Source organism: Cynocephalus volans, chromosome 10 (genome assembly GCF_027409185.1).
Source record: "Cynocephalus volans isolate mCynVol1 chromosome 10, mCynVol1.pri, whole genome shotgun sequence".
Classification (NCBI taxonomy): domain Eukaryota; kingdom Metazoa; phylum Chordata; class Mammalia; order Dermoptera; family Cynocephalidae; genus Cynocephalus; species Cynocephalus volans.
Genome location: NC_084469.1, coordinates 126,840,797 through 126,863,758, shown reverse-complemented (window position 1 = coordinate 126,863,758; position 22,962 = coordinate 126,840,797). Strand labels below are relative to the sequence as shown.

At 56.1% G+C, this 22,962-nt stretch overlaps 1 protein-coding gene across 4 annotated transcripts; it reads left to right on the top strand.

Annotated features, from left to right (window-relative positions):
* The first annotated feature begins 1,032 nt into the window (after window positions 1-1,032).
* On the top strand, window positions 1,033-22,446 carry MTSS2 (MTSS I-BAR domain containing 2). 4 transcript variants are annotated; one of them, XM_063110529.1, is made up of 14 exons: window positions 1,033-1,163; window positions 5,779-5,840; window positions 5,935-6,008; window positions 6,774-6,858; window positions 6,952-7,043; window positions 7,126-7,200; window positions 8,443-8,600; window positions 8,881-8,988; window positions 9,881-9,978; window positions 11,764-11,890; window positions 18,058-18,132; window positions 18,492-18,668; window positions 18,846-19,011; window positions 19,213-22,446. In XM_063110529.1, exons 1-14 carry the CDS (start codon window positions 1,095-1,097, stop codon window positions 20,016-20,018), a joined length of 2,172 nt encoding a protein of 723 aa, XP_062966599.1. In that variant the 5' UTR covers window positions 1,033-1,094; the 3' UTR covers window positions 20,019-22,446. The 4 variants fall into 4 exon arrangements, with proteins under 4 accessions (XP_062966599.1, XP_062966597.1, XP_062966598.1 ...); XM_063110527.1 differs by having other exon boundaries at window positions 11,668-11,890; XM_063110528.1 differs by having other exon boundaries at window positions 9,842-9,978.
* The last annotated feature ends 516 nt before the right edge of the window (window positions 22,447-22,962 follow it).

Genomic DNA, 22,962 nt, shown 5'->3' with positions numbered 1-22,962 from the left:
TAGACCAGTCCAGGGGACAGGTGCCCCAGCCCTTGGTTTGGCTGAGCAAGCTTCTCTCCAGCACCTGTAGGCCAGGGTTCACCTGTCCCCAGGCATTGGGAAGCTCAACTTGGCCTCCTAATGAGCTCCCAAGTGGCTCCCACAGCCCTCTTGAGTGGGGGAGAAGCTTGTGCCTGCTTTTCCCCAGAGCCCCAGCATTTCACTGCCCAGCGAGGGTGGGTTTCCCTCCTGGAATCTCCAGGACGACAGGCTGTACTTGCCACCCACATGCACACGCCTGCCTTCCCAGGCATCAGGGACTAGGGACAATCCTCCTCAGCTGGTACGAAACGGACCCCTACCCAAGAGACCATCACCCCTCAAAAGCCCGGCCTCGTGCACTCCATCCGAGTGGCATCAGCACTGCTTGGAAACTTATGGAGAAGGGTCTGCACCTGAGATGAAATGTCCCAAAGCGGGCGGCCCGCATGACCTGCGCCCCTGTTCTATGCTGCGTATGTGTCCGGCGGTGGGGGCATGCACCGGGGACCCCATCCTGCCGCCGTGTGGGGCGTGCTATAGCCACTGTCCGTCTGTGAAAGCGCGGGAAGCCCCCGCCCGAGACCAAAGACTGGAAGGTGTCGTCGAGTCCCTCCCCGGGAGAGTGGGGGGTCGGGCCCCGCCCCAGCGCCGCCCCCGATCCGCCGTGGCGCCCGCGCTCTCCCGACGAGTCTGGCAGCGCCCGGGCTCGGATTTCAAAGCCGCGCTCGCCGGCCGTGAGCGGGGCTGCGCCCGCGCGGCCTTTCCCACAGCCCCGCCCGCGCGCCCTCCCCCCGCGCCCACGTGACGCCCGAGCCTCGGCGGCTCGGGTTACCGCCGCCGCTCAGTCCGCGCGCCCAGGCTGCGCCGCCCGCCAGCCCCGTCGCGACATGGCCCGCGCCGCCGGCCCGCGGCCCGCCACCCCGGAGCGCGGCGCGGCCGGCCGCTGAGTGCGGCACGGAGGCGGCAGGCGCGGCCCGGCCTCGGAGCGCGCGCCCGCCGCGGCCCGGCCCCGGCCCCTGCGCGGCTCCCCGCGTCCTGTGCGCCCTGCCGCCGCCGCGCGGCCCGGCCCGAGCATGGAGACGGCGGAGAAGGAGTGCGGCGCCCTGGGCGGGCTCTTCCAGGCCATCGTCAACGACATGAAGGTAACCAGGGCGCGGCCGCACGGACGGGGTGCGGGTGCGTGTCCCCTGCGGGGACGCGTGGCGGCGGGCAGCCGTGCCCCGCGGTGTCTGTGTGTCCTTGTCCGAGCGTGTCCTGCCTGCGTCTGCTGTGCGCACGGGTCTCCGGCTGCCCATCTGGGGAGTGTGGGTGCCCGTGTGTCGGGGTGTCCGTGCGGTGCCCGGGGTCGCCCCGTGGGGTCCCGACCCAAGCCTGCGCACTCGCGGACTCCCTGCGCCCCAGACCCCCAAACTATGAATGGGGTTTGGCTCCAGGGCTGAATCTGCGGCCTTTTAACGGGTACGGGGTCTCACCGGCCTCCGCCCCCTTCCACCACCATGTTCGCCCCGACCCCTGAAGGCCCCGGAGCCCAGACAATGCTGTCACCGCCAAAGCAGGAAAAAATACTAAAGCGGATAACCGTTAACTCCTTCCCCGCCGGCCTCAGCCTCGGCCTCTGCGACTGCCTACCCCACCCCCAGCAAGCCCCAGGAAGCTCCCGGACTCCAAAGTCTGCAGGCTGAATGTCCCTGCAACCAGGGATAGGCCTTATCATCACCTTGGAAGGGGTGGGGAGAAGTCTGGGGTTGGTGGAGCAACCCCTAGGGAGTGCTTTTCCTACCTCATCACACCCAGGCCATCAGCTCCAACGCCCCCATCCCATGATTGCTCAAGGTCAGGCTGGAGCAGACCACCAATTCCTGGCTCACCCCACCAAGCGGGGAAACTGAGGCCTGGAATGGCTCAAGGTCGTTAAGGAGACTGTTGGACACTATCCCTGAACTCAGACCTCATTGTTCATCTGAGATCCAGGGGCATCCTCTCAGATGAAAGAGACCAGAGTTTGGCAGGGCTGCCCCAGGCTGACTAGGCAGAGAGGGCCCCTGCTCCAGTGACAGGGTGGAGGCCAGGAACCAGCACCCTCCCCTCCTCCTCTACCCATTTCCTTGGTCTAGGATGAGGGGGCAGGACTGTGGGGCTGGGAAGGGGCAGAAAGAACTTGGCTCCCCACAGGAACTCCTGAGGGCCCCCAACCTCACAGCCCAGCACACACTTACCAAGTACACGACACAGAATCCCATCAGGCCTAAGGCGGGAAAACCACACTCCACAGTGTAGCCCACCCCTCAGTGCCTAGATGGGCCCTGCGGAAGGTGGGGGATACAGGCAAGCCAGAGGTTCCAGGTGCTGCCAGGGAAACAGCCCCAGAGGCAGCTGCCAGATCTCTGCCCTGGGGAAGAGAAGAGGCCTGAATCCATCCTGGCCAGGGAGTACTCGGTTTGCAGTATGTAGGTGACCATCCCCCGCCCTGCCAGCCCTCCTCCCCACATGGTGCACGCCCTTGAGACCTCCATCCCTTGCAACTCCACCTCCGAGTCCTTCTGAAGGCCTTCAGCACACACACACACACACACACACACACACACCCCGCCTGCCCTGTGGACATCACAGTCCTAGCACCAAGATCCCTTCTGGGACTGGGCAGCCCAGACCACCCTCCCCCGGCCACTCCCAGGGCTGGCTGAGGGTGGGACCTTCCCACACCCTCCTCCCACTGGCAGCCTCACAGCAAACACTGCAGAGAGCAGCAGCTTTTGCTCACAGAAGAGGAGCTGGACTGTCTCCCTCCCCCTCCAGCCAATTTGCAAGGAACTTGGGGATGAGACAGAAGGAAATGAGCCCAGACTGTAGAAAGAAGTTTAGGCTAGACATGGGGCAGGATCTTCTGACATGTGGAGGCAAAATGGGAGAGATTTCACCTGGGGTGCTGCCAAGTATGGTATGCCCCTACCTGTGACACATGCTGTGTTCAAGGGCCCTGGCCAGGGACAGAGAAGAGTACTGGCCCATCTGGAGGCCGATCTCCTGGATTTGGGGGCTACTTTCAGCTATTTCCCTTGGAAGCAGGGCTTCTGTAGAGGAAGGTGGCCACCAGCTGGCTGGCCAGGTTGAGGACACTGAGCTTGCCCAGCAAGGCTGATCCACTGCAAGGCCACAGCCCCACGACAGCCTTCCCTGGGCTGAGGGGTGGCAGAGGGGAGGAGGGGGACTCCCCAAGCTACAGCAGGAGCCTGGATGGCCTTGAGGAGGGCACCAAGTCATGATTGGGCAGGGGGCCCTCAGGGAGTTTCTTGCTTTCTGGGCTTCACACAACCCAGGTCAGATGTCCCCTGGCACTAGGCTGCCCACTGAAGTCCAGAGAGAGGCAGGGACTTGCCCAAGGTGATAGGTCTGGATGTAGCACCTTTAGCAGAGTGAATGGAGCCATAATCTTTGCCTACCCCCTCAGGATTAGGGAGTGTCACCCAGACACACAGGCCCTGGCCAGGTGGGAGGAGCTCCTGGCAGAGAGGCAGGGTTGTGTGTTCTCTTTTAGCCAACATTAACTAAGCACTTACTGCGTGCCCAGCACTGTGCTCCATGCTTCCTACACAGTGCCTCCTTGAGTCTCCACACTGACACGGTGTGCTAGGTGCAGCTCCTCTCCTGATTTTAAAGGTGAGAAAAGTGAGGCTCAGAGAAGAAGCCCCTTGCCCAGGGTTACCGAGAAATCCCTCTCTCTGGGACTGGAGCCCGGGACGCCCACATCCCACATCTCAATCACAGCCGCCACCCAGACAGAGATGAGTCTCCAAGGGTCATGTGTTAAGCACCTCCTCTTCCCCCCACCCCCCAGCAGCCACTGTGCTTAAGGCAGAGCTGGGTGTTTCCCCCATCCCTGCCACCTCCCCACCCTGATGCTCAGGTGCACATTTCCTTACCCCTACAGAAACAAGGGATCTCTCTCTGATGTGTAGTGACCAATCAGACATGGGATCAGATCCTGACCCTGCCACCCTGCAGTCTTGGCCAAGTCAATTAACTTCTATGAGCCTCAGTTTCCTCATCTGTAAAATGGGGGCAATAATAGTTTCCACCTCATGGGACTGTGTGATTCTGTGTGATCACATTCAAAGGGCTTAGTGCAGTGCCTGGCCCACCGCAAGCACTTGATCAACAGTAGCAACTATTTTGACTAATGATGATCAGTCAGAATCTTAGGACCTGACACCAGGGGCCTGAGCCCATGTGAAGACTGAGGACACCCTCCCTGGGCACTGGCTGCTCCGGCCTTCTGGGGTCCTTCATGAATTACTGTGGGCCAGAGGGGGGAGGGGTTGGAATCCCAGATGCCTGAGACTGAGGTGCCGGGTCCATCTGCTGAGGGGACACTGGGCCTGGCTTCCCCCATACCCTCTGTTCCCCTCCCCACTGGGAGATCCCTCAGTCACTGATACGGCCTATGGGCTGCTGAAGGGACTAAGAAGGTTTCCTGGAGCCAGGACAGCTGGCTCTGGTCCCTCCTGTACCCTTAGCATCTTCTCTGTTCCCTGGAGGGAGGTCTTAGCAAGGCTTCAAGGCTGGAAGGGGGAGTCTAGGTGATGAGAGGGTACCCACTTCCAGGAAACCCCTGGGGGTGCCAAGGCATGGATCAGCTCCTTGAGACTGCTAGCAATGGCCTCCGGGGCCCCTTTACCCTGCACTGTGCCATGTGGGGACAGCCCACCCACAGCTTCCCCTCTCTGCTCCAGCCTTTGTAGACTTGTCAAATATTTGCTTTCCCTGGGCACGGGCACTGGTGTGGCTGGGCTGGGAGGAGAGGGAGTGTGAGGTTCCCGGAAGCTGCCCTGTCTCCTCTCCACCCCTGCAGGCTCTCCTCGCTGGAGAAGCCAGTTGGAGTCTGCCCCTGGGGTTCCTGCTGGGTGGAGCCTCCCTCTGAGGCCTTTAAGGCCAAGCCCTCTGCCTTCCCTCTTTCCTCAGGAAAAGCCTTGTCCCCCAGTGCCCCATGCTACAAGGAGGGGAGCATCAGAGGCCCCTTTGGGCTGGGGTTTGGGGTTGGCTGGCTCAGGACTTCCCTTCAAGGCCCTTGGGCCAGGGCTGAGGTTTCTCCAGGAAACTGCAGCCGTGGTGACAGTGGGGTAGCCAGAAAAGCCCCTTAATCAGACTGGACAACTCGGTCTCCAGGAGCCCAACCTCCCTACAGGGAAACCCCCCCCCCAACTTGGAACCTTGGGCCAGGCTGGGATAAAGGCCACACTGTTTCCCCAGGAGGGGAGGGGAGCGGGGGGTGGAGAAAGGTGGCTCTGTTGGCCGCACAAGGCCCCATTCAGCCTGGGGCCTGGTTGTCCCGGGCAGGATGGCCAGACCCTACAGCAGCCATGGCCTCCACAGGCCTGGGAGCCACTGCTGCTGGCCTGGGATGGCTGGCCTGCCCGCAGCGGCTTCCGGGGCACAGGGTGAGGCTTAGAACTGCATGCCTTGAGCCCAGCCAGTCTCTACCCTCCACACTGTGGGCAGGTCAGTACCCAGCATGTGTCCCAGGGACATGGTGCCTCTTATGGAGATCAGCCCAGATCCCCTGCCAGGCCCTCGGGAGCCCTGAAGAGACAGGACCTGCCTGAGGGAGGATGTGGGCCCCTGACTGTTAGGGACGGAGGGATGAGCAAAGGCTCCCGTTCCCGGGGCCTTCCTCATGCCTGGTGGCTCTGTCCTCCCAGAGGGCCCAGGTCAAGCTGCAGTCTACATAGGGTCTCACCTTCTCTCCCCTCTCCCTGGCAGAGCTCCTACCCCATCTGGGAGGACTTCAACTCCAAGGCCACAAAGCTGCATTCCCAGCTGAGGTGAGGCTGCTCAGGGTGTCCCAGATGGGGAGGGGGCGGGCGGAGGAGAGGACACCTCACCACTGACGATCCATCCCATCATCCGTCTCCCCAGGACTACTGTGCTGGCTGCGGTGGCTTTCTTGGATGCCTTCCAGAAAGTGGCTGACATGGCCACCAACACCCGAGGTGGGGAGGGGCTGTGGCCAGAGGTTGGGGATGCCCCAGGGGGGCTTGGCAGCCAGAACGGCTGAGTGGGGAATGGACCAGGGAGAGGATGCCAAGCCCAGAGTTAGGACCTTGCGTTCTGCTCCCTAATGGAAGGGGTTGTGGACAGAGTGAGCCCTCGTCACAGGAGGCATGCGAGCAGGAATGGATGAGTGGTGGCAGGGACGGTACACGGGGACTCCCTTCCTGCTGTGGGCAGTTGGCCTGACCCCCCACCGCAGTTGCTCACGCTTCTGTGCAGTGAGTCTGATAAGCTCCTTCTCACCAGCCCCATGTGCCTCCTGTTCCTTCGGGTGCTGAGAACACCAGGCCCTGGGCATGTGCCCGCACGCTCACGCCTACGTCCAGGCACACCTGGAGGGAGTTCCTGGTGGGGCAGGAGGGGCGTGTTGCTGGCTCCTCCTTGGACAGTCTGGCACTGGCCTCTCCCAGCGCAGGGAGAGGGGACTCTCCTGGCCTGCCGGGCAGAGCACCTGCAGTTGCAGCAGGCTGCGGTGGCCGGGATGGCCAGGGCCCTGGGCCTGGCCGTGGGAGGAGCTCAGGTAGATACTGACGAGTGAGCAGATCCCCGCCGAGTGAGCAGATCCTCGCCGGGCCGCAGGATTGCGGATTGGTGGGGGCGGGGCGCGGGCTGCGGGCGCGGGCTGGCGCGCCCCCTCGTGGCCCGAGACTGGGACTGCAGAGGCCCCACGGGCCCCTTCCCATGCCGCGCGCTTGCCTCGCCAGGGGCCACGCGGGACATTGGCTCGGCACTCACGCGCATGTGCATGCGCCACCGCAGCATCGAGACCAAGCTGCGGCAGTTCACCAAGTGAGTGGGCCCCACGGGCGGGCGGGGGGCGTTCACGGGGAGACCCCCCCCCACCCCCCAGTGTCCCTGACCCAGTCACTCCCTCGCCCACAGCGCGCTGCTGGAGAGCCTCATCAACCCGCTGCAGGAGCGCATTGAGGACTGGAAGAAGTCAGCCAACCAACTGGACAAGGACCACGCGAAAGGTGGGGGTGGGCTTGGCAGGGGCTTTCCACTCCCACTCAGCGGGGACCCCCACTATAGCGCTCCCTCTTGTCCTCTGCGCAGAATACAAACGAGCCCGGCATGAGATCAAGAAGAAGTCGTCAGACACACTGAAGCTGCAGAAAAAAGCGCGCAAAGGTAGAGCCCGGAGTGGCCTGGGAGGCTCAGCCCCACGGGCCCCACTCCACGGCCCCCACCGCCCTGGGGGCACCACAGGGCATGATCCTGGCCCAAGGGGCCCTATCCCCGACACAGGACCCTCCAACCTGTTGGGTGGGACCGAGGGAGCTGCCCTGCACCCCAGACCTGGTCCAGGACCTCCCTCTCAAGAAGGCAGCCAGGGGCCCCACAGGCCCAGGCCCCTTACCCCACCCCAGGAGTGGCTCTGTCCATCCGGCTGTCTTTCACACATTCTTTCTTTCTCTGTCTCTCCTCCTCTCCTCCCACATCCTTCCTGTAGAGCTACTTGGTAAGTCAAATGTCCATCCCTCCAGTTGCTCCTCCCGTCCTTGTCGCATTTGTCTGTCTCCCCCAGCTCAGGGCCATTGGAAGAAACCTCTCCAGGCCAAGGAGGAATGAGGAAGGCAGTCAGAGGGAGGGTCCTGAGGCACAGCCTCGCTGGGGCCCCTGGGACCCCTGCCAGGGATGAGTCTGGGGCCACTGCTGGGTCAGTCTGCCAGGCCAGGAGGGGTTGGCCAGGGCAGGGTGGGAGGCACAGGTCCTGGCTGCCCGCCCCACCGGGCCAGCCCTGCGTCCTCACCAGTCACCCCCCATGTCCCATCTCACCATCTCCTTTGCATCATCTTCTGCCTCTCTCTGTCTCTCTCGCTGCTTCTTGGTGTTGCTGTTGCGTCCTCGTGCATTGCTCCCTGAGCTGAGTAGGGGCCCACACTGAGATATCCCTGTCCCTGCCCCCAAGTCCCAGCCCCTAGCTCTCCTGACGACCCCCCTCCCCCCAGTGGCCTGGCCTACAGCTGAGCCCCCACCCTCTACTTTGTTCTGCTTCCAGTCTATCTCCTTGGACCCCAAAGGTGAGGGGGTGCCATCCAAAGGGCAGTGGGAGCATCTTGGGGGGGGGGTGAAGGCCTCCAGCTGGGCTCCAAAGCCCCCCTTGGGCTACCTAGGGCTCTGCCCACCCCAGGTCCCTGGTGGCATTGCAGCTTTGGTGTTTGTCCTGTGCATATATGTCTGTCCTCTCTCCCTACTCTGGTGGGACCAGCCCCTCCACAAGCCCCAGAGTCCTGCCTGCCTTCCCCAGTTCCCTGGTCCCCATGGCAGTCCCCAGCCCACTGCCAGGGATGCCACCACAGGGCCCTGAGCCATGACTGCAGTGAGCCAGGCCAGCATCCCCAGCGCAGCCTCTCCTCCCAACCCTTCCAGGGAAAGGAGACCTGCAGCCCCAGCTGGACAGTGCCCTGCAGGATGTCAATGACATGTACCTGCTGCTGGAGGAGACAGAGAAGCAGGCGGTGCGCCGGGCCCTGATCGAGGAGCGTGGCCGTTTCTGCACCTTCATCACCTTCCTGCAGCCCGTGGTGGTGGGTCTCTTGGTGACTTGGAGGCCCCAGCGGGTTGGGCCAGGCCCAGGGTTGATCCAAGAAAGGCCATTTCTCAGTGATCCCCGGCTGGGTCATGTGCTCCTGGCCCAGAGGCGGATCTCAAGCTCATCATGCCTTGATTTGGTCTGGACAGATGGTCTCGCCAGCTGCCCAGGACATGCAAGTCCACCAGCCCCAAGCAGCGTTGGTTAGCGGGGAAGGGTGAAGGTGGGCAGGCAGGCAGTGGGGGGCCAGCAGCTCTGACTCACTGCTTCCTCAGAACGGCGAGCTGACCATGCTGGGAGAGATCACCCACCTGCAGGGCATCATCGACGACCTGGTGGTGCTGACCGCAGAACCCCACAAGCTGCCTCCCGCCAGCGAGCAGGTGCGGCCAGCCCAAGGGCCAAGGGCCAGGGCGGGGAGGAGATGGGCTAGCCCTTGGATGGGGACAATAGAGAAAAAGGGGCAGCCTTTGGGGGAGACAGCTGGGGGGTGGAAGACCAGACACCTTCCAACACCACTGTGGGGCATTCAGGAACACCTGCCCAGATGAGGGGTGGGACTCACTGGTGCTCTCAGACTGAGAGCAGATAGGCGAGCATCCCAGATCCGTGGGGGTTGGCCTTGCATCTGCCTACCTAGGCAAGCCCCCTCCAAACCTGGTGTGCCTTGTCACCGCCACACCCAGAACCCCTGTCGCTTCCCCTAGACCCAGGCATACCGCCCACCCCCCCTCCACCCTGCTGCCGCCTGACAGCCCTAGTGTCATTGCCCACGTATTTACTGTATGCCCAGCCATCTGCTGAGCACTCTCCGTGGGTCATCTAGTTGAATCCTATCAGTGCTCTGAGACAGGAACAGTTGGTCCCAGTTCACAGGCGAAAACAGACACAGAGAGGTCCAGTAACAATTTGAACCCCGTGGTATCATGGTCACTCTTCCCTGGCTCCTCTGCTAGCAGCAGTGAGTTCTGGAGTGCCCGCTTCTCCAGTGTCCCCTGCCCAACCCTGGCTGGGCTCAGAATTTGCACTCAGTGTATAAGCTGAGGGGGCTTAGAGAAGGCTGAGTCTCCTGGGGTCTCCTTCCTTCCCATCTTAGGAGAAGGCTAAGGGAGGGGCTTCAGACCCCCGGAGCCTTCTCCTGGGATGTGGTTCGCAATTGGGTAGAGGGTGGGGGCCTCTGGCCCTTCCAGCACTCGGGGAGACCCCAAGAGAATGACGAGGCTCTCTTCATGGCAGGGGCTGCCTGCAGTCACTCCCATCCATGTCCCTGTCCAGGTGATCAAAGACCTGAAGGGCTCGGATTATAGCTGGTCGTATCAGACACCACCCTCATCCCCCAGCAGCTCCAGCTCCCGGAAGTCCAGCATGTGCAGGTCAGTAGGGGTGGGATTCAGGAGGGACATCCCACAAGGGAATGGGGAAGCTCTCAGCAAAGCTGCATCAAGAACTGTTTCAGGGCCCCATAGTTTACATAACGTCTCCATCATCCAAGGAATTTGCAAGTGTAGAGGAAGCTCTGCCCGGTCATCCCAAGACTGGTGCTGGCACAGGCATTTGTTGGCAGGAAGCAGGGGCAGTGCCAGCTTCATTGCTGGAGCATTAACTGTGTAGGTGCCATGCCACATGCTTTGTGCATTGTCTTCGTTGAATCCCAACACCGCCGTATCAAATATGGTGTTGTCTTTATTTCACAGAAGGGGAAACTGAAGCACAGAGTCCCTGTACTTAACCCCTGGAGTCTGCCTGGCCTAGCACAGTGTGGGGTAATAGTAAGACTCTAAGATTGGGGACAGGCGCAGAGGTTTCTGGGAACATGTGCTAAGGCCACAAGGTGAAAGACTATAGCCTGGCTGGTTGCTAAGAGCTGGTGCCCAAGCAGCTGCCACAGGCTCGAGTCCTGGCCTGCACACTGGCCCCCGGGGTCTCACAGAGATCTCACTCAATCACCCAGTAGGCTCAGGATCAGGAGCCCTTCCTCAGAGATTTGGAGGAGATGTTTACAATTCAGGGTTACTTGGGTGGAGAGGACAGTGGGCACAGAGTGAGTTACTGGTGGAGGAGGCCCCTCTGTGCCAGGCCTCCCTTTCCCCAGCATCACCTCTGGCTGGACACCCAGAGCTTGGGAGAAGCCAGGCACAGCAGTCAGATGCACCTTCAGGGAGAAGAGGGCCCAGGGCTGCTGGAGGTGCTTCACCCTGGGTGTGTGGCTGTCACTAGAGCGAGGGTTGATTGCAGCAGAGACCCACAAGCAAGGGCAGGGGCTGGGAGGCTTCAGGATCACACTCAGGGGGAAGGCAAACTTCATTGCCAGGAATACTGCCCAAAGGTAGTGCAGAAGGTGCTTGCTGCAGAGGACTGGACAGCCTCGGGGGTGGAGGGGATGAGTGTGATGGTGGATGCAGGACCCACCTGGAAGGGACCTCCATCTCCCTACAGATCGTCATCATGTGCTAGACACCCAATTACAATGGCAAATAACAGACTTTGAGAAGGCAGTTTAGAAATGACCAGATTCGGGGCTGGCCCGTGGCTCACTCGGGAGAGTGTGGTGCTGATAACACCAAGGCCACGGGTTCGGATCCCATATAGGGATGGCTGGTTAGCTCACTTGGAGAGCGTGGTGCTGACAACACCAAGTCAAGGGTTAAGATCCCCTTACCGGTCATCTTTTAAAAAAAAAGAAATGACCAGATTCGTCTCTGGTTCTAATTTTTTGACACCTGATGACTCAGTTTCCCTGTTGTTAACCTAAGGACAGCTGTTCTTAATGGCAGAGTAGGAGGCAGAGAGATTGCCTCGCCCTGGGCATGTCCTGACTATGGCTTCCCTCAGCACTGGGGCACTCAGACAGGGTGTCCCATGCTCTGGCCCTCCCCTGCCACACCATCCCAGAACGCAGCTCCTCTGTAGCTCCTGGGTCTCAGGACCTTGTAGTCTGACATTGTGTTTTCCTTCCTTTGCCCTTCACCTCTCTCCCCCACCCTCATCTGTCGCCCTCTTCCCCATGCGCACCCCTGTATCTCCCTGTCTGGCTGCTGTGCCCTCCTCCTCCACTCCCCTAGTGCCCCCAGCAGCGGTAGCAGTGCCAAGGGTGGCGGAGCTCCATGGCCTGGGGGTGCCCAAACATACTCACCCAGTTCCACCTGTCGCTACCGCAGCCTGGCACAGCCAGCCACCACCACCGCCCGCCTCTCCAGCGTCTCCTCCCACGACTCTGGCTTCATCTCCCAGGATGCCACCTACTCCAAGCCCCCCTCACCCATGCCTTCAGACATCACCAGCCAGGTGAGTGAGGGGGCATCAGGAGGACCACCCGAGGTGGGATACAGCAGCCTCATGCCAGCCTCAGGCTGTCCAGGAGTGGGGCTGCTATAGCTGTTCAGACACATCATTTTCCATCTCTTTGCTTTTAAAACTCACTGCAACAAACAACACAAGTTTGACCTGCATGGATCCACTTATCCACAGATTTCTTTCAACTCATATACAGAGGGTTTTTGTATACGTGGGTTCCATGGAGCCATCTACTTAGGTATTTAACTACTTAAGTTGCTTTAATGTGACCAGGGAAAAGTTATCTGCAGATTTTCGACTCCATGGAGGTCAGTTTCCCTAACCCCTAAGTTTTTCGAGAGTCGGCTATATGAGATGAGTCTCTTCTAAACAGCATATGCCTAGATTTTCTTTGTTTATCCAATCTGACAGTCTCTTTTAATTGGCATTTTTAGTCCATCTATATTTATTATGATTACTGACATATTTGGACTTCTGTGTTACTTTTTTCTACCTGTTCTGTTTTTTTCTGTTTTCGTCTCTTCTCTTGACTTTTCTCATATGTCCCGTCCCCTGGATTATAAGTTATATTCTGTTTCTTCTCTTTTACAGGTTAGCTTGAAATTAAACCAAGCATTCTTAGCAAAGTCACTACTTCACCTCCTGAATAATTCCAGGACCATAATATATTTCATCTTTACTCACCTACTCTCTCTCAACTGACAAATTATTATATGTTAATCTCTTTTTTTTTATAGTACCTACAAATAACATTTCTCTTCTTAATTTTATTATTATTTTATACCTATGGTATTTGTTTGGATTTGCCCATGTTTACACACTTCTTTGTTCGCCTTGTTTTCTTGCACCTCAAATCTTCCTTCTAAGGTTATTTTCCTTCTTTCTGAAGGAAAGGACATCTTTACCTGGTCTTTTAGAGTAAGTCTATAGTAGTAAACTCAGTTTTTGTTTTCTGTAAGCATGCTTTATTTTGTCCTATTTCTTCAAAGTTAGTTTTGCCAAGGACCCAATTCTGGGGTTACAGTTATTTTCTCTCCACACTTTACTTTCTTCCACTGTGTTCTGACTTCCATTGTTGGCTGGAAGGTCTCCTGTCCGTCACATTGTTCTTTCTTTGTAAATGACATGACATCTCTCTCTAGCTACACCCTTCTCTTTAATTTTACTGCAATGTGTTCACAGTACAGATTTTTTTACTTAACCTCACTTGGTTTGTATTCATGTCTTTCATTTGTTTTGGGAGCTTTCAGCCATTATCTCTTTATCCCCACTTCATGTTCTCTGTTCTCTCCTGCTGGGATTCCAATTAAATGTATGTCAGACTTTCTCACTCTGTCATCTTTCTGTGTCTCTAACTCATATTTTCCATCTTCTTGATTCTCCGTACTATATTCTGGATAATTTCATGTCTGTCTTCCAATCTACTTTTACTCTTTTTTGCTATTTGACCTACCCACTGAGGGTTTGTGTCTGTTTGTTTGTTTTGCTTTTTATTTTGAAATAATTTTAGACTTGTAGAAAAGTTGCAGAAAGAGTACAGATTTCCCATATACCCTTCCCACAGTCTCCCCTAACATTGACATCTATATAACCACCAAACAATTTTCAAAACCAAGAAATTAACATTGGTACAATACTACTAACTAATCTACAGACTTTTTTCAGATTTTGCCAGTTTTCTCTCTGCTGTTCTTTTTCTTGTCCAGGAGTCCAGGATCCAATACAAGATTTTACATTGCATTTAGTTCTTGTGTCCCCTAGGCTTTTCCAATCTATGACAGTTCCTTAGTCCCATCCCTCTTTGTCTTTCATGACTTTGACACTTTAGAAGAATACTAGTTAGGTATTTTGTAGGATGTCTCTCAGTTTGAGTTTGTCTGATATCTTCCCATTTAGAATGAGAGGTCATACATTTTTGGCAAGGATACCACAGAAGTGGTGTCGTGTCCTTCCTGGTGCAGCATATCAGCTGCATGATGTCACTATGCCTTATGACTGGTGATATTCACCTTGATCCAGGGTTAAGGTGGTGTCTGCCAGGGTTTCCCACTGTAAAGTCATTATTTTCCCTTTTGGAATTAATAAAGTATGTTGTGGAGGGATGCTTTGAGACCATGCAAATACCCTGCTTCTCATCAGTCTTTCACGCAGTAATTTTAGCATCTGTCAATGATTCTTACCTGTTACAATAGGGATTTTTTATTTCCATCATTCCTTCTACTTTTATTAATTGAAATTCTACTGCAAAAAGATCTGTCCCTTGTCCCCATTTGTTTATGTGTTGGATTATTTATTTATACCAGTATGGATTCACAAATATTTATTTCATTCTAAGAGTTGTAACCCATTACCACTGAGTCATTTAAGAACTTTTTTATTGGAGTATCCTCTACATGCAGAGAAGTAAATATATCATAAGCGTACAGCTTGATAAATCTGCACAAACTGAACATAGCCGTGTGGGCAGCAGCAAGAACAAGAAAAAGCATGACCATCAGCCCGGAAGTCCCTGCTGCCCCCTCAAGTCACAAAGGGTAACCACTATCCTGACTAGATTTGTTTTGCCTTTTTTATCTTTTATATATACATATATATATTAGATTCGTTTTGCCTTTTCTATCTTTTATATTTACATATATAGACATAATCATAAAGTATGTATCTTTTATGTCTGGCTTCTTTTGCTCAGCATTATGTTTATGAGATTTATCCGTGTCTTAGGTGGATATGTGTATCATTCCATTGTGTGAATATATAATTTATTTAACCATTCTACATTTGATTGACGTTTGGATGGTTCCCAGTGTTTTGGCTGTAGGACTGTAAGTAGTGCTGCTGGGAACATTCTAGTATGCAGTTCTATGAAGGTGCATACCCAGTAATGGGACTGCATTTCCCTAGTGAGAATGAGCTTGAGCACCTTTTCCTCCTTTTAAAGGCCATTTGAATATCCTCTTTTGTGAAGAGCTTGTTCAGATCTTTTGCCCGTTTTTCTATCAGGTTGTCTGTCTTTTTCTTATTGATTCATAGAACCCTTTATGTATTGTAGATAGAGTCCTTCATTAGAGGGATCTGGCTGGTTACAGGTGATTAGAGCACAAGTCCTTCACCAGGTATCTTCTCTCATTCTATGGGTACATTTTTATTCTCTTAGTGGGGTCTTTAAATGACTAGAAATTTTTAATTTTAATGTAGTCTACTAACTATATCCATTTTTTAAATTGTTAGTGCTTCTTGTGTCCTGCTTGAGTATTTTTGCGTACTCCAAGGTCACAAAGATGTTTTCCTCTAAAAGCCTTTTTTTTATTTTTTTATTTTTTGGCAGCTGGCCAGTATAGGGATTAAAAACCTTTTTTTGTTATACCTTTTTCATTTAGATCTATAGCTCATCTAGAGTTGATTGTGTGTGTGCGTGTGGTGCAGTAGGGGTCCTGTTTTCCATATGGATATCTAATTTACCCAGGACAATTTATTGAAAAGATCATCTGTCTTAGCTCATTCAAGTTGCTATAACAAAGTACCATAAGCTGAGTGGCTCATAAACAGCAGAAATTTATTTCTCATAGTTTTGGAAGCTGGGAAGTCCCAGATCAAGGCACCAGCAGAGCGGTTTCTGGTGAGAGCCCACTATCTGGTTCATAGATGAGCCAGATACTGCTATGTCCTCGTGTGGTGGGAGGGGCAAGCTAGCTCCCTCAGGGCCTCTTTTGTAAGGGCCATTCATGAAAGCTCCACCTTCATGATCTAATCACTTTCCAAATGTCCTCTTAATACCGTCATTTTGGGAGTTACGGTTTCAACATATGAATTAGGGGGAGACATATACATTCAAACCATAGCATCATCTTCTCCCCACTGCTGCACTGCCTTTGCTGTCAGTCAGCTGTCTGCATGGGTGTGGCTCTTTCTGGAGTTTCCTCTGGTTGATTTATCTGTCCTTGTGCCAATACCACACCATCTTAATTATTGTAACTCTATAGAAAATCTTGATATCTAATAACGGAAGTCCTTCAGCTTGTTTTTCTTCACTTTCATCTTGCGTATTTTTGGCCCCTTGCATTTCCTTATAAATTTTAAGATCAGCTTGTCAGTTTCCACAAAAAAAAAAAAAGAAGACATGGGATTTTGACTAGGATTGCATATGTCTCTCTGTTTATTCAGATTTTACTTTATCTCTATGATGTTTTGTAGTTTTTTTTTTTTTTTTTTTTTTTTTTTTTTTTTTTATTTAAAAGATGACCGGTAAGGGGATCTTAACCCTTGACTTGGTGTTGTCAACACCACGCTCAGCCAGTGAGCGAACCGGCCATCCGTATATGGGATCCGAACCCGGGGCCTTGGCGCTATCAGCACCGCACTCTACCGAGTGAGCCACGGGCCGGCCCCATGTTTTGTAGTTTTTATGTAAAGATCTTGCACATCTATCCTTGGATTTTTTCCTAACAGATGTTTATTGATGCTATTGCAAATTACATTTTTTCCTACTTGTTAAGCTGCTGGTATTTAGAAATATAATTGATTTTTTTTTCTGACCTTGCTTCTAATAATCTTGTTAAAATCACCTATTAATTCTGAAAATTTGTAGATTCTTTTGAATATTCTATGTATACTATCATGTCATTGCAAATAGTGATCAATTGATTTCTTCCTTTCTAATCCTTTTGCTTTTTACTTCTTTTTCTTTATTGCACTGGCTAAGATTTCCAGTGCTGAATAGAAGTGGTGATGGCGGGCCTCCTTGTATTTTTCTCATCCTCAAAGGGAAGAGTATTATTATTGTTGTAGATATTCTTTATCAGATTAAGGAACTTCCTTTCTACTCCTGGTTTAAGTGTTTCAGGTTTGTTTTTCTGTCATGAATGGGTATTGAACTTTTCCATTAAGTTTTCCAAATCCTCTTTTTCATTGAGTTTTTATTTTCACAGTCATATTGCTAAAAGTCTGAATTTGTTATTTCCACTGAATCCTCACCTGTGGTGCTTTGTTTTCTTTTACTCTGGTGATCTTGGTTTTTATCATAACCTGAAAGGAAATCAGAGGATCTAAATCAAGGATGCTTTGGAGTATTTGGCCGGCACTGGGGTTGCTTCTGGTTCACTTCCAGCTGCCCTGGCTTAATCTGGCTCATCATAGGGCAGCACTTGCCTATGCTCCATCTCTGACTGCCGTGCTGATGTCGGCATCTGCCCTGGGGAGCCCTGCCCATCACACGTGCTCAGGAGTTCATGGTCCTGTTTCTACCCTTGTTTCTTTTTTCATCTTTCTTTTCAGTTGTTTTGGAGTGGGAGGGCCTTGCAGGGTGCCTAGTCCACCTACTGCCCGGAGCAGGGTTCACACTTCAGGCCACTGGTAAACGGGCCTCCCCCCAGCCCCTTTCTACTGAAGCAGCTCCCCTGGTGCTCTCCATGGGCGCTCTTGTGCCCCAGCTGATGGACCCAGCAGGGGTCAGCACAGCTAACCACCCCTCCTGCACAGAACAGGTTCTTCTCCTGATTTTTGAGGCATCGCCTGATTGCGGTTTTCCTCCCACTTCTCTGGCAGCTCCTTGTGGCTCCCTTCCACTGGACCCTCCTCTTTCTCTCAACCACTGAATGTCAGCACACCTGAGGGCCTGGTTCTTGAACCTTGTCTCTAACCACACTCACTACCCCAAGGCTGCCGGATTTGTGGCTCCCTAAACTCCATGCTTGTAACAAAGCTTGCCTCCATTGCATCCATTCATGGAGCTCTGATGGGCAGTTCAGCTGACATGGGCAGCATGGCACTGGACTTCATACCTCCCCCCCAGGGTCCCCTTTCTGAGAAAACAGTGACACCATCAACCCAACTGCTCAAACCAAACATCCAACTATAACCCTAAGTACCTGTCGTTGCCTCACCCACCATGTCCAGGCCGTCAGCAGCGAGTCCTGTGCTTGATCCTCAGAATGTAGGGGCCTTGGGCTGGGCCGTTGAGTGGGTCCCTGCCCAAGGCGTGTGCTCTGGGCCGCGTATCCTGCTACAGATGCTCAGCGGCCAGGGCCCTGGGGGTTTGGGTGGGCTGCCGAAGGGAGCCACCCCACTGCATGCAGGCGCAGTGACCAGGACCGTTCTGTCCTCTCCTCTCTGCACTCCGGCCTCTGTTTGTCTGCAACCACCTGCTCGCCTCTGCATGACAGAAGTCCTCCAGTTCTGCGTCATCCGAGGCCTCTGAAACCTGCCAGTCCGTTAGCGAGTGCAGCTCCCCGACCTCGGTCAGTGCTCCCAGCCCCAGGACCATCACAGCTCCTCACCCTGTGCCCTCCTGACCTGGTGCCATCACTGCAGGGAGGTCCCAGCTTCAGCTACAAGGGCATGGCACTTGACACCTGTCCCCACCTGGGCACCACCCACAGCCATTCCCCACATAGCTGCGGCTTTCCCTCCTGGGACACCCCATCCTGCCCATGGGCCTGGTGAGACTGAGGGGTCACAGCCACTGTCCATGCTGTGGACTTGGCCATGATTGTGATCCAGAGGGTCCTCACAGACCCTGAGCCTCAACCACAATCGGGACCCTTGGCCATGGCAGCGGGGCCAAGGGTCCCCCTGAACTTCCTGCCATGCCCTCCAGGAATGGTCCAAGGCCGGCCCCCATGAGCAGCCCTCGGGCACCACCTTGCAGCGGAGGAAGGACCGAGTGGAACTCCTCCGAGACACAGAGCCAGGCCCCACCAGTGGGGGCACCCTGGGTCCCAGTGGAGAGGAGGCACCACGACCTCGGATGTCCCCTGCCACCATCGCAGCCAAGGTAAGCAGGCAGCTGCCTGCCAGCCCAGCCAGGGCTCCACCTTCACTCCCAGGTCAATGCCAGGAGGCCCAGCAAGGGGTCTTCAGGGCCAGCTCCAGCCAACTGGTGGGGCTGCCTGGGATCACGGCAGACGGGGGATGCGGGGAGCAAGGATTTAGCCTGCAATTCCCCCGCCAGCACGGTGAGGAGGTGTCCCCGGCAGCCAGTGACCTGGCCATGGTGCTGACCCGTGGCCTGAGCCTTGAGCACCAGAAGAGCAGCCGGGACTCGCTGCAGTACTCAAGCGGCTACAGCACTCAGACCACCACACCCTCGTGCTCCGAGGACACCATCCCCTCCCAAGGTAGGCCAGGAGGGCTGCAGTCCCTGCGGGCTGGGAGCAGGTTATTGGGCCTCACTGTCCCTTGGCCCCACCCTGCCAAGGACACCCATGACTCTGCCACACAGGAGGGCCCTGTCCTTCCCTCTCCATGTCTACCCTGGGCTGATGGGATCTCAGGGGTACCCGGGCTCCAGGCTCACTGCCTCCTGTGCCCACCCCCAGGCTCAGACTATGACTGCTACTCTGTGAACGGGGATGCAGACAGCGAGGGCCCGTCCGAGTTTGACAAGTCATCCACCATCCCACGCAACAGCAACATCGCCCAGAACTACCGTCGCCTGATCCAGACCAAGCGCCCAGCCTCCACCGCCGGGCTGCCCACTGCAGGGCTGCCTGCAGCCACCGGCCTGCCCTCTGGCGCACCCCCCGGCGTGGCCACCATTCGCCGCACACCCTCCACCAAGCCCACCGTGCGCCGCACCCTGTCCAGTGCCGGCCCCATCCCCATCCGGCCGCCCATCGTCCCCGTGAAGACACCCACGGTGCCCGACTCCCCAGGCTACGTGGGGCCCACGCGGGCAGGCAGCGAGGAGTGTGTGTTCTACACTGATGAGGCCGCCTCACCCCTGGCACCAGACCTGGCCAAGGCCTCCCCAAAGAGGCTCAGCCTGCCCAACACAGCCTGGGGCAGCCCGGCCCCCCTGGAGGCGGCCAGCTACCCCGGGGCGGGGGCAGGGGCTGGGCTGGCAGCCGAGGATGACGAGGAGCAGCAGCAGCAGCAGTTGGCCGCCAACCGCCACAGCCTGGTGGAGAAGCTCGGGGAGCTGGTGGCTGGCGCCCACGCCCTGGGCGAGGGCCAATTCCCCTTCCCCACTGCCCTGTCAGCCACCCCCACAGAGGAGACGCCCACCCCACCCCCTGCCGCCACCAGCGACCCACCTGCCGAAGACATGCTGGTGGCCATCCGGCGCGGGGTCCGGCTTCGCAGGACCATCACCAACGACAGGTCGGCGCCCCGCATCTTATGATGGCGCCCCGCCCCCCTCTGGCCCCAGCATGAGCAGGCGGCCTGGTCCCGGCCGCTCAGAGCAAAGACACAGACAGGGGAGAGAACGGAGTCAGGGAAGAGGCAAAGCCACTTTATGGAAGGGGACACCCGCAGTGACATCCAGCACTGAAACGGGAAGTGACTTCTTTAACAAACCTGGCCAGGATGGAGCCTGTAGCCTTTGGACAGGTTTTGAAACCGCTTTTATACTTTTCTTGTCTACTCTGTTCCTCCTCTTCCTGCCTGTAGGCCTTTTCCATACCCCAGCGAGCGCCAGAGCCACGCCCCCTGCCCACGACAGTGGCCAGGCCAGCCTCACCACCAGCACCCTGGCCAAATTCTCCATGGGGCTGGTGGTGCCCCAGCTCTTCCTTGAACGCCAGCTCCCTCCTGTCCCCTGGCTGAGTCCCCCTCTCCTTCCCTCCTGCCTTCTCTGCCTCTCCCAGGCTCCTGTCTGTCTGGGAGGCAGGGTGGCCATGGAGGGGTTGGGTGGCCTTGGGGGGGGGGGGCCAGGCACCCGTTTGGCTGAGGTATCTGACTTGTGGCTGTGGGTTGGGGAAGCAGGCTGAAGTTGGGGGGCCAGACCTGCCCATGGGGGAAGGGAGTCTCGGGGAGGTAGTCCAGGGGACCCTAAGGTGGCCCCCACCTCCCCTGTGAGGCATGGCTGGAGTGGGGGGCGGCAGCCAAAGGTGGTCCCCCCTCCCCCGTGAGGTGTGGCTGGAGTGGGGAGCAGCACAGGGCAGCCCTTCAGGAACGGGGCAGCTGAGAAAGGCGTCAGAGGCCCAGGGGTCACCTGGCCAGCCACACAGGCACTGCATTCAGATGTCCAGTTCTCATCTGGGCACATCGAGACTTTAACTCTGGTGGCACTTTGGGGTCACAGTTTCAGCCTCCTTTGCAGCTGGGGGCTGGAGCAGTAGAGGGTGTGGGGGGTTGTATTATGAATATAATAAAATGGAGCTGACGCTGGACGAGGTAACGGGTACAGGGTGTATGTCTGCGAGTGCCTAAGGGACAGGGTCCCCCACTGTGGCCTGGTGGCCCATAGCAGGAAGAGATAGGGGAATTGGCTCCTCAGAAGCAGAGGAGCATAGCCAAGCTAAGGTTGAGGGTGCCAGAGCAGGGGCAGGGAGTGAGTCTGGGAAGATTGGCTTTGACTCTCTGTTGCCAGAGGAGATGCCATGCCAGGACGGTCCCCGCTGCACTCCTGGGCGGGGGCGGGGTGGAGGGTGCCCTCCCACTCCATACACCAAGTCAGCCAAGTCTAAGCAGGTAAAAGCATGTGAGCCTAGGGCAAGCGGAGGGTTCTTGGTGGTCCCACGGGGCAGTTGAGAGGCAGCAGGGCTCAAGGGCTTCCCTGGGGGTCGGGGCAGCTGGCTGTCCTTGGTCTTGATGGATGGAGTTGGTCAGATCCTCAAGCTCGAGCTCCTGGGAGTTGTGCCATGAGCTGGGATCCTGGCAGGGCAACCAAGTGGGTCTGCGGAACCAAGGACGTCCCTGTGTGGACAGAGCCCCCACTGGGCTCCCTGAGGGCTGATGGTGAATAGCCCCTTTGAGTCACTCAGCCCACCAAGCTCAGACCAACACCAGAGCCCCAGGGGTGGGTGCCGGGAGAGCAGGCAACCAGTTTTGGGAGCCCTGGGTGGGTCTTGTGCTGCACCTTCTCCCCAGGGCTGTGTCAAGGCTTGGCCCAGGTGGGCTGATGACACAGGATGCAGGACGTGTGACAGGAATGGTGTGAGGAACAGCTGCCAGGCTGTGGGTGGCCCTAGATGCCTCGCCCTGGGGGCAGCTGCACAGGGGCGGGGCGCCCTGGGCCTCCCAGGCTGATGGGGAGGGAGGCTGGGGCTTCCCAGGGGGTGGGTGGGTGTGGCCCAGCCCCCTTGCTCCGTCTCCCTCTCCCCTTGGAGCCCCCCAAGGGCTGTACATACTCTCCATCCCCTCGACCATCCCCTTGACCACCCCCTCGCTCTCCCGTCGATTTAGTGACCACCTCATAGGCCCACCCCCTCGGGATCGGAGCCAGCCATCCCGCATCACAGACTTTGGTTTGGGGACTTCTTTACGTTGGTTTTATTTTTCATTTTGTACAGAGAAATATTCTTTTCAAAAGCGTCTTTTGACTGAAGTAACTTTTCTGGTGCTGTTAACTTGTTCCTTTTTTTTAATTTATTTTCCCTCCCCAGGCTGCCCCTCCTGGTTCCTAGGCACCCCTTCTCCCCCCACCCTCCACCCCCATTCTTCCATCCCATCTGAACCATTTTCTTTTCTTTCTGTCTGTTTTTGGATAAATTCTCTCCTCCCTGTCCCCTCCACCCCATCCTCCCCTTGATTTAAGTAGTCACTGCTACAAGTAACAAATGCACTGTGAAGATTCCAGTATTAATAAAGTTGTACTGTAATTAACACCCCTGCCTCTGCCTGGCTTCCCTGGGCGGCTGCTGCCCGCCTGCCCCCAGCCTCTCCCAGCTCAGATCCCGGCTGCTTGGAGCCAGGACAAGGACTCCTGGAGTCTCAGGTCTGAGTGTCACAGGGCAGGAGTGGCCAGGTCTTCAGCCCAGACTGGATCTTAAATGCCTCTGCTCTGTCCTTGCTGGGGGGCTGGCTGGGGACTGCCAGATGGTGGAAGGGAGGATGTCCTGGTCACTGCCAGGGCATCAGCCCCAACATCCCCAGGCCTGCTGAGGCTCCAGGGCCTGGAAGAAACCAATCCCTGAATTTCCTGGGAAAGGCTGATCCACTCCAAATCCCAATCCGCCACCCACCTCCCACCTCCTCCAGGTTCACCCTCACAGATGCAAACCAAAACAAACCAAACCAAACCAAACAAAGCGGACGTTTAATAGAAAAAATAAAAGTAACTGGAAGAGCATCCACTTGTGGCAAGATGTGGCACTGGCACTGGCCTCTGCCTGGTACTCCGC